Below are 13,680 nucleotides of genomic sequence, written 5' to 3'. Positions count from 1 at the left end.
GTAGAAGACTTATTAGTCGAAACGCGATGGGAGTTTGAGACTTCCGGTATGACAGACTGCCTGGCACCCATCCTGGGTGCCTCTGTCAAGATGCAGCTTCATCCACTCTGGAACCAGGTATTATAGCTGAGCACCCAAGAACTAGACAACACTAGCTTAGGTGCAAACTGGAACTCTTTTTATTGAAAACCCACCCAGAATTTATACCACACAAAATCAGATAAGAGTTTGATGACATTATCCTAAACAATGCAAACTTTAAACAGCAATATCATCAGTACATCTAATGACACAGCTCTCATAAACATCCTAGAATGGTTTGGTAATGAGGTAAAATGGACACAATACGAGTCACACCTCCAAGAGGATTAGCAGACAAACAGAAACAATAGGTGACTCAATCAACAATGGGGAATGCACACCTAGGAGGCACACAATGGGGGGAAGACACCATATTAAACATATTTGCACAAAGCAGCATCAGGTTGTTTGAACTGATTATAATTGTCTGCCGGGAGTCTCTCAGTCTAGGAGGGGGTTGAAGCAGTCAAGACTGGCTTGGGCTGCTGATTTCATACCCCAACAAATCACAAGGGCCCCAAATCTGTATCCAGGTCCTAGGTTCCCAGAGTCTGTGTTTGGGCGAGACATGGACCAAATCCAAAGCAAAACCACTTTTAAAGGTCCCCCAGGCACACCCTTCCCAAAGAATAGAGCCCCCTCCAAAGCCAGGGCCCATAGTAGGCAAGAGGCTACCCTGCACTCCCCTCCAAAAGCCCCTGTCCTGGTTGGGTCTGTCCAATTTCTCCCCCACCTGGTCTGGACCTGCGTTAGTTGGGCAGCGTGAACCCACATAGTCCCAGGGCATGGTTGTTAAGGTTGTGGGATAGATGTGGATCCTCTGTCCGGCTACCAGCACTTAAGCTGGGTTGTCTTTACCGATCCGGGGCTCGGTCTGCTGCTGGGGAGAGGGTCCGACTGCACTTGCTCTGTGGAGCCATAAACGCACTGTGGGTGCTATTCAGAGGCCAGCGGCACTCTGCCCTGTTGCCAGCAATTCAGCTGGGAATAGGAGCTTTATGACATCAGTCTGTCCCTGGGGAAAGGGGCCCCCTGGAGCTCCTGGGTTGTTGCCGTTGCTGGGCAGAGGTTAGTGGTACTTTGCCTTGATGCCAGCCAGCTCTTCTGCTGAGGGACCCCACATCATCCAATGAGGCTTCCTTCACGCCTGAGTACTTGAACTGCTGCTCCATCTCCTATACTCTTCTCCAGATGCTGAGAAGACATTTTCCTGGTACTGTCTCCCAGGTGCTTGGATTCTTGCTGGGGAGGGAAGAGTTTCCTGTGCTCTGGCTGACTGGGAGAGAGAGCAGCTTCCTCTGCTCCAAGACTGTGGATCTGCTGCTGGGGAGGGAGGAAGATCACCTCCTCTCCCTGGTTCTTGGCCTGCTGCTGGGGAGACAGAATGGCTTCCTCCCCTCCCTGTATCTCAGACTACTGCTGGGGAAAAACCTCCACCTTCTCACCCTGGGTCCCCTGAATGGCTGGTGGAGTGGGGCAGAGGTCTTAGACCCTCTGTCTGGTTGCAATCGCTTCGGGGGAGGTCTTTACCTTTCTGGGGCGAGGGGCCAACTGCCCTGACTCCCTGGAGGCACTGTAGGTGCTGGGCAGAAGTCCTGGTACCAGTATGTCAGCTGGGGGTAGGAGCTTCGCTACATGTAGTCTGTCTCTTGGGAGAGGGGCCACCTGCCCCTGTGTAAGAGAACCCCCTCCCTCCCCCCAGGCAGAGGGGATGTGTGTTTCCAGGGCTGCCCCAATGGAGAGATATCAAAGTGTAACTATTGTAAGCAGAATATACATGATAACATCTGTAGCCTTTATTTATTTTCTTACGTTGTGAGTAGAGTATGGGATGGATAAATCCCCAAGAAGGGAAAGTTTTTTTTGTTTTGTTTTGTTTTTTTCCCTCTGCTGTCTGTGTCACTGGTGGGGAGATTTCAGTTCACTTCCTATCCCAAAGAGATAACAGGAAGTGAGAGAAGATCTCCAAGGTGAAGGAAAAACTCCTCTCACAATAAATGTTTGGTTTACTTTTAAATGAAAATGTGGACAGTGAGATAGAATCTTCAGTGTTTTGGACTGTTATGGGTAACGGCACAGGTTCCTATGGGTTATATCATTAGATACTGTAACAGCACGAGTTGATATGGGTAATGGCACAGGGTGCAGTAGGTAATAACATGGGTTGCTATGGGTAACAGCATGGGATATTATGGGTAATGGCACAGGTTGCTAGGGGTAAAAACATGGGATGCAATGGGTAACAGCATGGGTCATTATGGGTAATGGCACAGGTTTCTAGAGGTAATAACGTGGGATACTAATGGGTAAGGTGGGACGAGGATTAAACAGAAGAAGTGAGCTCTGTCTGACAGTCTACTCGTTCTGTACACTCCGCTCTGTTATAGATCGCCTACCTGCATCATTATATATATATATATATATATATATATATATATATATATATATGAGAACTGTCCGTCCATACTTACTACTGGCACGTATCGCGACGTAACTCCGGGCGGAAGCGCGCACTCTCCCCGGCAGCTCTGTGATTGGCTGAGGCGATCCCTGGCTCTGAATTGGCTGGAGTCGCTCATATCCCACAATGCACCGCTCCGCCTCTTCCTTTCCTTTCGGCCATTTTCTCCCCGTGGAGGTACGTGAGAGACTTTCCCGGCCTCATCCGTCCTATCCGCCGCCATCCCCCGCCTGGACGGCCCGGAGGGGCCCGGGGTCGGTGAGGGGGTGACGTCCGCCCCTCTGGACGGGGTATTGGGGGGAGATTTGGAGAGAGGGGCCGCCGGGGGAGGGAGAAATGGCGGGTCACAGATAGTGAGAGCGACCGGGGCCCATAATGTGGGCATGTAGAGCCCCCCCCGTGTACCGAGGGGCCCCTAATGTGTGCATGTAGAGCCCACTGCGTACCGAGGGGCCCCTAATGTGTGCATGTAGAGCCCACTGCGTACCGAGGGGCCCCTAATGTGTGCATGTAGAGCCCACTGCGTACCGAGGGGCCCCTAATGTGTGCATGTAGAGTCCCCTCCCCCTGTGTACCGAGGGGCCCCTAATGTGTGCATGGAGGGGCCCCTAATGTGTGCATGTAGAGCCCCCTCCCCCTGTGCACCCAGGGGCCCCTAATGTGTGCATGTAGAGCCCACTGCGTACCGAGGGGCCCCTAATGTGTGCATGTAGAGCCCACTACGTACCGAGGGGCCCCTAATGTGTGCATGTAGAGCCCACTACGTACCGAGGGGCCCCTAATGTGTGCATGTAGAGCCCACTGCGTACCGAGGGGCCCCTAATGTGTGCATGTAGAGCCCACTGCGTACCGAGGGGCCCCTAATGTGTGCATGTAGAGCCCACTGCGTGCCGAGGGGCCCCTAATGTGTGCATGTAGAGTCCCCTCCCCCTGTGTACCGAGGGGCCCCTAATGTGTGCATGTAGAGTCCCCTCCCCCTGTGTGCCGAGGGGCCCCTAATGTGTGCATGTAGAGCCCCCTCCCCCTGTGTACCGAGGGGCCCCTAATGTGTGCATGTAGAGCCCCATCCCCCCCGTGTGCATGTGATGGAGAGGGGGTGTTAGCCCTGAGTGTTAGGGCACCCCTCCCAACACGTGCATGCAGGAGGGGCCCCTATATTATGTATTGGGGGGAGGGGGCCCCGTATCCTGTGTGCTTGGGTTGTAGTCTCTTCTCCCACCCCACTCCCCCGGTTGAGCGGCACGTAGCAGTTGGTGGATCTGGAGGAGATTGTACAGTCTGGGGTGTAATGTAATGAGTCCTTACATGAGAGATCTGTACAATCTCTCTCCACACATTACAATCTGTTGGATCTTCTGCCTGTACAGTGGATGCTGTGCTGACGTTTTCCTATGTGAAGTGCTCTGGGATGGGTGATGATTGGTCGGTTGTCGGTGGGCGGTCGCCTCTGGTTGGCTTTGCTGACGTTCATTCTTCTTCTTCTTCTTCCTCTCCAGGGAATAAGCAGCCATGGCCCCCAGCAGGAATGGAATGATCTTGAAGCCTCATTTCCACAAGGACTGGCAGAGACGAGTGGCCACCTGGTTCAACCAACCGGCCAGGAAGACCCGCAGGTCAGTCGCCTCTTCTGCAGGGAATCGCATTCTGAGAGATTCTTCTACAGCCGATGATGACAAAGTCTCCGGAATCTCTGAGTCTCTCTGATGATTCCAGATTTGAACCCTTTTCCAGCTGATGGCTGTAGGAGCGGGCAACCAATCACAGGGGATCTATGAGGACCTCATAGATTGGGGGGGGGGGGGGGGGGGTGGTAACTAAGCAGCGCCTTTAAAAAAAGCTTCCAGTAAAAAGTAGATGCATTGCTCCCCCCAGTAGTGTCCTGTACCCACAATGCAGTGTTCTCTGCCCCCCACCCCCCTGTAGAATCCCATCCCTCATCTAAGTGTCCTTTGGCACCCACAGTAATGTCCTGTACCCCAATGTAGTGTCCTCTGCCCTCCACCCCGCTGTAAAGTCCCGTCCCTCACCTAACTGTACTCTGGCCCCACAGTATTCTCTGCCCTCCTGTAGAGTCATGTCCCTCCCCAAAGTGTCCCCAGGCACCCACAGTAGTGTCCTGTACCCCCAATGCAGTGTTCTCCGCCACGCCCCCTCCACTGTCGTGTCCTGTACCACCAATGCAATGTTCTGACCCCCCCCCCCCAAGACAGGGTCCTGTACCCCCAATGCAGTGTACTCCCCCCCCCCCCCCCCCGTAGTAGTGTCCTGTACCCCAATGTAGTGTTCTCTGCCCCCCCACCCTGCTGTAGAGTCCCGTCCCTCACCTAACTGTCCTCTGGCACCCACAGAATTCTTTGCCCCCCCCACAGTGTTCTGTACCCCAGTGTAGTGTTCTCTGCCCCCCCTGTGGAGTTATGTCCCTCCCCAAAGTGTGTCCTGTACCCCCAATGCAGTGTTCTCCACCATGCCCCCCCTCCACAGTAGTGTCCTGTACCCCCAATGCAGTGTTCTGCGCGCCCCCCTCCCCCCAGTGTCCTGTACCTCAATGCAGTGTTCTCCGCCACATCCCACTCCACTGTCCTATACTCCCAATGCTGAGTTCTGTCACCCCCCCCCCCCCCCCCCCTTCCACGGCAGTGTCCTGTACCCCCCAATGCAGTATCCTCTGTCCCCCTTCACAAAGCCGTGGTCACGATCCACCTGTTGGCTCCCTGTGCTCGATCGGTGGATTGTGATGGACAGCTTGCTATCCCCCTCTGTAGGAAGTAATGTTCATGCTGAGTCTGGCATAGAATGTATTGGGAGTTACTAAAAGTGGAGCACACGGAATCCGGGGCAGCTCTGCATGGTAGCCAATCCACAACGAAGCTTTGACAATAAAACCTGGAAGCTGATGGACTATTAAGCACAGCTGCATTCGATTTTGCACACTCCAGTTGGGGGGGGGGGGGGGGGGGGGGGTTCTCCCGGGATGGGACAGCAGCGAATGGGAGAGAATAGTTTTCAGATAAGTGATTTTGATGTACAGTTTGGCTGGTTTGTTGTCTTTGTGGTCTGAGTTGTACTTCCTGCACACAGGCGAAAGGCGCGTCTGGCCAAAGCACGACAGATCGCTCCGAGACCGATCGCAGGACCCCTCAGGCCGGTGGTGAGATGTCCCACCATCCGATATCACACCAAGATTCGTGCTGGTAGAGGATTCAGCCTGGAGGAGCTCAAGGTGAGCCTGGAAGAGAACTGAACTGTGATTGGTGCTTTGTTGGGTACTCTGCTCTGTAGCCGAACTCGCACCTCGCCCGTGTGCTGCACTGCGGGGGGGGGGGGGGGGGGGGGGGTTGTCCAAATGAACCTGTTGCAGCTGGCCTTACATTCTGGGTGCGTCTATTTCTCATGGAACGGTTCTTCTGTGCTGACCGCACAGTAACTATGATGTCATGAGAAGCTTCAGGAGCCTCCGATCATGTGACCACTGACACGATCTGAAAGCCCCCTCAGCTCCCAGCATTTTGGTCAGGGGGTCTCAAACTGGCGTCCCTCCAGCTGTGGCGAAACTAAAAGTCCCATGAGGCGTTGCAAGGATGACCGTTTACAACAGTGTTTCTAAACTCCAGTCCTCAAGGTGCCCCAACAGGTCATGTTTTCAGGATTTCCCTCAGATGAAACGGCTGTGATAATTACTAAGGCAGTGAAACTGATCAAATCACCTGTGCAACGTAATGGCGAGCCTGAAAACATGACCTGTTGGGGCGTCTTCAGGACTGGAGTTGAGAAACGCTGGTTTGCAAGCATAACTCTCAGTCAGGCATCATGGGACTTGTAGTTTTGTGACAGCTGGAGGGCCACGGGTTTGAGACCCCTGATTTAGATCCTCTTAAAGGCCCAGGGGTGGAAGCAAAGGATTATCACCTATGTGTGTAGGTTATCCCTCATTGTACATGTATAGTGTGGGGTGGGGGCGGTAGTTATACTCTTTTCCAATGTGTCTCCATTGCACATCTATACAGTCACAAGGAAGCCGAACGCCAACACCATAACATAAGAGAACACGCATGCATGGCTATGGGGTGTTATACTCTCCTGCTGTGGAATGGTATTGCCCAGAGCGGCTTGGAACATTCATGGCATGTATTAACCACTTCAGCCTGGGAAGGATTTACCCCCTTTCTGGCCAGAGCACTTTTTGCGATTCAGCAATGCGTCTTTAACTGACAATTGCGCTGTCATGCGACGTGGCTCCCAAACAAAACTGATGCCCCCCACACACACACAGATTTCTTTTGGTGGTATTTGACCACCTCTGCGGTTTTTATTTTTTGCACCATAAGCAAAAAAGTCGGTCAATTTTGAAAAAAGGCATTATTTACGTTTTGCTATAATATCCCCCCTAAAATATCTAATTTTTTTTTCTCAGTTTAGGCCGATACGCATTCTTCTACATATTTTTGGTAAAAAAAAAAAATGCAATAAGCTTTTGGTTTGCGCAAAAGCCCATTGTGGCCCATTTTTGGGACCATTGTCACTTATACAGCAGTCAGTGCTATACAAATGCTCTGATTCCTGTGTAAATGACACTGGCGGGGTTTAGCACTAGGGGGGCAGTGTAGGGGTTAAGTGTGTCCTGTGGTTTGTTTCTAACTGGGGGCCGTGGCTGTGTGTGACACGTCACTGATCTCCGCTCCCAATCACAGGGAGCAGAGATCAGTGACGCTGTCACTAGGCAGAATGGGGAGATGCTTGTTTGTTTACATTAGCATCTCCCCGTTCTTCCTCTCCGTGAGACGATCGCGGGTATCCCTGCGGCGATTAAGTCTGCGGTCCCCGCAACCGGACTCGCGGAGCTTGCCGTGTGCGTGCCCGCCTCTTAAAGGGCTACATACAGATATGTTGGTTTGCCTGTACAAACCCTTCTGCCGACGTATATCGGCATGAGGCGGTCGGCAAGCGGTTAAGGCAAACAAATAAGTTCTGGCTTTAGAACCGCTTTATTACAGGCCTGTGCATAGCCGCCTGAGCTCTGGGAGATTTAGTACTGGGTTAAGGTGGTTGAAGGCAATAAGCCACAAAATCGCCTCGATAGGCAGGAGGCGGCTATTTTTAGACGTAGAGGTCAGCAGCCGTTTGGTTGGACGGGTTTTCTTTTAAACGCTGTGAGTAGCTGAGCTCCTCATTCCCTCTCGGTGACTGTAAGCCGTATGATGACAATTCTCCGGAATCTCTGTACATCTGTGATGATTCCCTTGAACCCTTTATTCTGACGGCCGCCTGAACATTTTTTATTTATTTTCAGTTTCTTGCATTTACTTGTATCTAGTGTCTTAATAGTTTGTCTGGTTTCACCGCAGGCCGCCGGCATCAACAAAAAGGTCGCTCGCACCATTGGCATCTCTGTGGACCACCGCCGCCGCAACAAGTCAACAGAGTCCCTGCAGACCAATGTACAGAGGCTGAAGGAGTACCGCTCCAAACTGATCCTCTTCCCACGCAAACCCTCCGCTCCGAAGAAGGGAGACGGCTCTGTAAGTAACTTACACACCCATTCTTTATCAAGGGGACCCTGCTGCTCTTGTCTGCTGGGATTTGTAGTGCTTAACGGATAGGGTACCTTTTTTGCCAAAAGTTTAATGCAAGTTTTTTGCAGGTACGTCTTCTCTTTTTGGGGGAGCCTGGAATGCATTGCACCAGCAATCAGCAGGTCGCCGTTGCAGGGCTCCTCCCAGATCTGTCAGTGCATATGCTTATACCTTGTATGAGGAAGCCGATACACTGACAGGAAGACTCCATGAACACCCACAGTGCTCAGACCGTCATGGTAGTTCATTGAAAACTACAAGCAGACAGCTGCAAAGGCGGCTGGATCTTGTAGTTCTCTATCTTTACAGGTATTTGTATAGCGCCATCATTTTATGCACTTATTGTGCGTTCAAATCAGTCCCTACCCTTAAGGAGCTTACAGTCTAAGGCGGGGGGCTGTGGCCAGGTTACTGGTGAATCAGTCTGGGCTTGCTGACCTACCTTCCCAGAAAATCAGAGTGCAATGCAGAGGAATTAATTGTAAAGTTGGAGGTGTAGTAGGGCACACAAGCTGCACAAGTCAATGCCTCATCTGTAGTGCCGGCTCCTGTCCCATGCCGTGATACCAACTACATCCATATCTCATCTCGGCTAGCGGTCTGCAGAGTGATGCCAGCAGCAGGAAAGATCTTCGGGTCAGTATGAAGTGGATTTGAACCCATGATCGCAATTGTGACACTACAGTAGGGCAATTAGAGGTTTCAAATTGGGTGTTCTTCTGGTGATCTTCAACTTCTCTCATGATGTTCAGGTAGATCTCCACCCCCCTTTACCCTACCCCTGAGCTAAACCCTTCAATTCACATTCATACATAAAAGGGCCAATTTAGACAGGATCCATCCAGTTAACCCTCGCAGCATGTCTTTTGGAGTGTGGGAAGAAACCTATACAGACACGGAGAACGTGCAAACTCAAGGCAGGTATTGTCATAGTTGGGATTCCATCCAGAGACCCCCCCAGTGCTGCCAGGCGGAAGGGCCAAACACTACACCACTGATTCAGAGGACTGAATGAGTGATGTGGGTGGGCGGAGCATTTTTATTATTGTGGCAGCAGACACAGGGAGAAGATTCCTGGTCTGCTGTCGGGGATCTGGGGGTGGACCGGTGCATTCGTAACCAGTTTTACCCTGAATGTGTGTAATATGTCATGAACAACACTAATGCTGCCCATATTGGTGGTGGGGGGGGGAGGAAGGTCCGTCTGTTGGATGTGCCGGGACTGTGATGTTGCAGAATCTATAGGCCTACAGGTCTGAGCAGATGTGTCCTCATAGGTGGGTCTGGCAGAACCTTCCCTGACCCCATCCAGAAAAATGCGACTATGCAGAAGCGGGTTCTTTTTTTATTTGTGTTTTGAATGAATCCAACATACACGTCTCATAAATGGGGATTATTTATACAGTCAGATGATGACACTTTCTCCGGAATCTCTGAATTCCTGTGATGACTTTTGAACCCTTTTCCAGCTGATGACTGTAAACCCCCCCCCCCCTCTCTTCTCCCACCCCCCAAATCTTGTATGTGCAGGCACAGCATCTGATCTTTTCTTTTTTCCTTTTTTTTTTTTTTTTTCCTCTTTAGGCTGAAGAGTTGAAGATGGCCACCCAGCTGAAGGGACCCGTCATGCCAATCCGCCAGGTGAGTCCAGTAAAAACTTGTGTGGGGTGTTTTTTTTTTTTTTTTTTTTTTTTTTGGTTCTATATTTTTTAGTGGTGTTTTTTGGGTCCAGTAAAATGTGATAGAAATCTATTGACAACCATAATCGCATTTTTATCTATTGTACATCACAAGAAATGGGGGAATCTTCATATCCATCACATTAGGGTTATGTTGCCACCTTCAGGTGATTGGGCACTGGCAAAAGCATTAACCCCTGCCAGCACAGCTTCCTTTTTTTTTTTTTTTTTGCGCTAGTTCTTTAAAGTATAACTAAAGGGGAAACTTTATTTTCTTTAGTGTTTGGTGTGGCGAGGGATTGGAACGCCTATCAATTTTCTTTGCTGTCTGTGTCTCCCCCGTTGGGAAGATTCGCCCTCTTTGTCGCGTTTACCATTATCATTGAATGTAAAGGAAAATTCCCCAAATTCTGGTTTGTGCTCAGAAAAGTAATGGAGGTGAAATCTTCCAATTAGGGGCACTAGTTCTGGTGACTGGTCGGGTCCCAGAGGAATGCCTTTGTGACAAAATGACCAACCTGGCAGAATGTGCAACCCTTGTCACTTCCTGGGACGTAGAATCGGCTGCATCTCCAAACCGTGCGCAGGTGCAACGCGTCACACATTCCTTCAGTGGCCAACGGTGCACAGAGGAATTTGCCTGACCTTGCTCAACCGACTACTACGCATGCGCACGGCAAAACAAATAACACTTAAGAAATTTACGTTGCTTAGAATCTACTCTGCCAAGCAAATAAAGTAACCGCGCATGCGCACACTCTTAAAAATGATTGTCTGCATATCGCCTGCACAATGAATTGATATATATTTTCCATTTTGGCAAATATATTCAAAATCATTGTTTGAATGCGATATGCAGACAATCATTTTGTAGTGTGCGCGCATGCGCAGTTACTTTCCTTGGCAGAGTAGATGACTAGATTCTTGGCAGCTTAAATTTCCTAAGCGTTAGCTGATTTCTGCCATGCGTAGTAGTCGGTTGAGCATTTTGTCAGGCAAATTCCTCTGTGCACCGTCAGCCACTGAAGGGGTGTATTATGTGTTTGGAGATGCAGGTGATTCCATCACAGGGAGTGACAGCGGTTGCACAGTCTGCCAGGTTAGTCATTTAGTCAGAACCACCCTTATTGTACAGGGATTTCCACTCACGTCTTGTTTTTGTCTGGGACTGGAAGTGAAGATAAATCTCCACATAGTAGCCAATGAGCTTTTGACTTCAGCTTGTTAAGCTTGGACAATAAAACCTGGAAGCTGATTGGTCACCGTGCAGAGCTGCATTAGATTTTGCACTCCTCATTTTTAATAAGTCTGCCCCCATAGTATACCAGTCCACCCTGCTCCCCTTTTTGTTGATCTGTGATGCTGAATTCGGCACAACTAGTAATCAAATTCATACATGGAAACCATCATACACTCCATATGAGAAGCTCTTTCTGGTTGCAGCTTGTGAGTAATGGAGTATATATCAGGGATATGCAAATAGCGGACCTCCAGCTGTTGCAGCACTACAATTCCCATGAGGCATAGCAAGACTGAGAGCCACGAGCCTGATGCCCAGAGGCATGATAGGACTTGTAGTTTAGCATCAGCTGGAGGTCTGCTAATTGCATATCCCTGGTGTACAGAATTTGCTGGATCCCACTAACAACCGAGTTGTTGTTTTTTTTTTTTTTTTTTTTTTTTTTTTCCATGGTTGGGATTTGCTCTTTCTTTGGTGATCAGATCTGAATTGCTAGTGATGTGCTCTGTAGCTGCTGAAAGGAGATTAGCAACCAGGGTTGCACAAATGCCAGTGCCGATACTAGACATGCTCAGATACCCAACACTGATGCCTTTTTTGGTGCAATTTGAGCCCATACAAAATTAAGGCTCAAATAGCACTGAAAATGCATGCGTTTACAGAAATGTGGTGCAATTCCTGAGCTACGTGCTTCTCCCCCCACTGCTCCTGTGTGAGCCCAGGCTGTAGTCAGTACAATAAGCCTGGGTTCACGCGAGTGGTGCAGCAAACCGCATGCAGTTTGGACAGGGATTGCACTGCATTCCTGTTCAAAGCACATACTTTTGCAGTGCAATTTGAGCCCATTCATTTTGTAAGGAATTGAGAATCGCTATATCTGTACTCTTACAAAGACTTGGCACCAGCATCCATTCAGTATTCAATTTGTATGGGCTTATCGCACAGCAAAGGTATTGGTATCGAGTACTTGCGCATACGTATCTGTACTCGCTCTTAAACGGGTATCGGTGCATCCCTATTGGCAACATTTGGGATTGGTAGCGCACGGCACTGATTGGTGTGTAAGGTAACTGAATTGCCTGTAGGGTTAGAAGTCTTGGGTGGAGATGAATGCTGTTCAGTCTGTTCCTGGACTGATTCTCATCCATGGGTTTTTTTTTTTTGCCTTTTTAGACTTTCAAGAAAGAAAAGGCGAGAGTCATCTCCGAGGACGAGAAGAACTTCAAAGCCTTCGCCAGTCTGCGTATGGCACGTGCCAACGCACGCCTCTTCGGCATCCGCGCCAAGAGAGCCAAGGAAGCTGCGGAGCAAGAAGTGGACAAGAAGAAATAAAACTATTCCTGGAACTGTTAATAAACACAAAGTTGTATAATTCGGGTTCCCTCGAGTGCTTTTCTTACAAGGGAAGTTGTGAGTTGCGGCCAATATCGGTGATGGTGTAAAATGCTCGATGTGGGTGGAGCTCTGATCCTTGGTGGCCAATAGCTGCGTATGAAGTGCTTTGTGTCGTGAGGGAAGAGGGTCTTTGAAACTTTTTCATGCACTAAACCTGTCCTGAAAGGGTTTGTCACATCAGGTTTTTGGATATGTGTTCGAAAAAAAATGTTTTAGATTTTTTTTTTTTTTGTTTTTTTTTTTATATAAAGGGGATTTGACACGTTAACCATTCAGGTCTAGGGTGCAGGTTCTTCTGGAAGTTCACATCTGCCATGCTCAACTCCTAAAGTCCGTCAGAACCCTTGTAAATATCTTGGTATGGGGGTACTATGTGCACGTAGGAGTGTTGCTAGATCGGTGGCATTTACTGGATGCAGAGCTTACAATAATCAATACTGTTCAAAGTAGATGGTACCCCCATCTGTATCCTTTAGACCCCTTTCACACCGCACCTTGCGTCGGCGGTAAAACGCCGCTATTTTTAGCAGTGTTTTACCGCCGGATTTGCGGCGCATTTCGGGTGCTTTTACCCCCGCTAGCGGCCGCAAAAGGGTTAAAACCGCCAGCAATACGCCGCAATAGCGGCGTTTTGCCGGCGGCATTGCAGCGCTGCACCATTGATTTCAATGGGCAGCAGCGGTGGAGGAGCGGTAAACACACCGCTCCAAAGAAGCTGCTGGCAGGACTTTTTTTCTGACGTCCTGCCAGCGCACCGCTGTAGTGTGAAAGCCCTCGGGGCTTTCACACTACACACAATGGTGCAGCTTCTTTGGGGCGTTTTGCAGGCGCTATTTCTAACGCTATAGCGCCTGCAAAACGCCCTGGTGTGAAAGGGGTCTTGGAGGTCACTAGTGCGGGTGCTGGAAGGATTTTGCTGCAAGAACACGGCATTAAAGGGTCTAAAATAAAGCTGTCTGGAAATGGTAACCTATATTATGATCTGTGTTAAAGTGATTGTAAACCCTTACAGACCACTTTGATTACCTGTAGGTCCATGAAATATCTCCTAAACCTACACGGTTTAGGAGATATTTGCAAATGACCGGCACCGCAGTCTACGGCGCGCAGTCGCACGGAGCATGCCACTGCTAACTGATATGCCGTTTAGTGGCGGCTCCCATGCGCAGGAGTGGAGTCATCGCTGCTCCGGCCACTCGCAGCGCCAGAGCAGCAATACCCAGAAGAGGATGGACGCTTCGTGCTATGGGGACA

The 13,680-nt window shown here is 49.9% G+C and overlaps 1 protein-coding gene and 3 non-coding genes across 4 annotated transcripts; all 4 read left to right on the top strand.

Moving 5' to 3' along the window:
• The first annotated feature begins 2,589 nt into the window (after positions 1–2,589).
• RPL13 (ribosomal protein L13) lies at positions 2,590–12,403 on the top strand. Its single transcript, XM_077451016.1, has 6 exons — positions 2,590–2,719; positions 4,039–4,155; positions 5,621–5,762; positions 7,885–8,058; positions 9,697–9,753; positions 12,205–12,403. The coding sequence occupies exons 2-6, from the start codon at positions 4,052–4,054 to the stop codon at positions 12,361–12,363; spliced, it is 636 nt and encodes a 211-aa protein (XP_077307142.1). The 5' UTR covers positions 2,590–2,719; positions 4,039–4,051; the 3' UTR covers positions 12,364–12,403.
• Positions 4,210–4,297, top strand: LOC143956511 (small nucleolar RNA MBII-202). Its single transcript, XR_013269940.1, has one exon. It is a non-coding gene; the product is annotated as a small nucleolar RNA MBII-202 (small nucleolar RNA).
• Positions 7,736–7,820, top strand: LOC143956504 (small nucleolar RNA MBII-202). The gene has a single exon (XR_013269939.1). It is a non-coding gene; the product is annotated as a small nucleolar RNA MBII-202 (small nucleolar RNA).
• On the top strand, positions 9,523–9,603 carry LOC143956497 (small nucleolar RNA MBII-202). Its single transcript, XR_013269936.1, has one exon. It is a non-coding gene; the product is annotated as a small nucleolar RNA MBII-202 (small nucleolar RNA).
• Positions 12,404–13,680: the final 1,277 nt, after the last annotated feature.

Source organism: Lithobates pipiens, unplaced genomic scaffold, assembly GCF_037356315.1.
Source record: "Lithobates pipiens isolate NorthernLeopardFrog02 unplaced genomic scaffold, aLitPip1_a1.2 Scaffold_10, whole genome shotgun sequence".
Taxonomy (NCBI): domain Eukaryota; kingdom Metazoa; phylum Chordata; class Amphibia; order Anura; family Ranidae; genus Lithobates; species Lithobates pipiens.
Note: the sequence above shows the minus strand (reverse complement) of the source record. Positions and strands in the feature narration are given on the sequence as shown.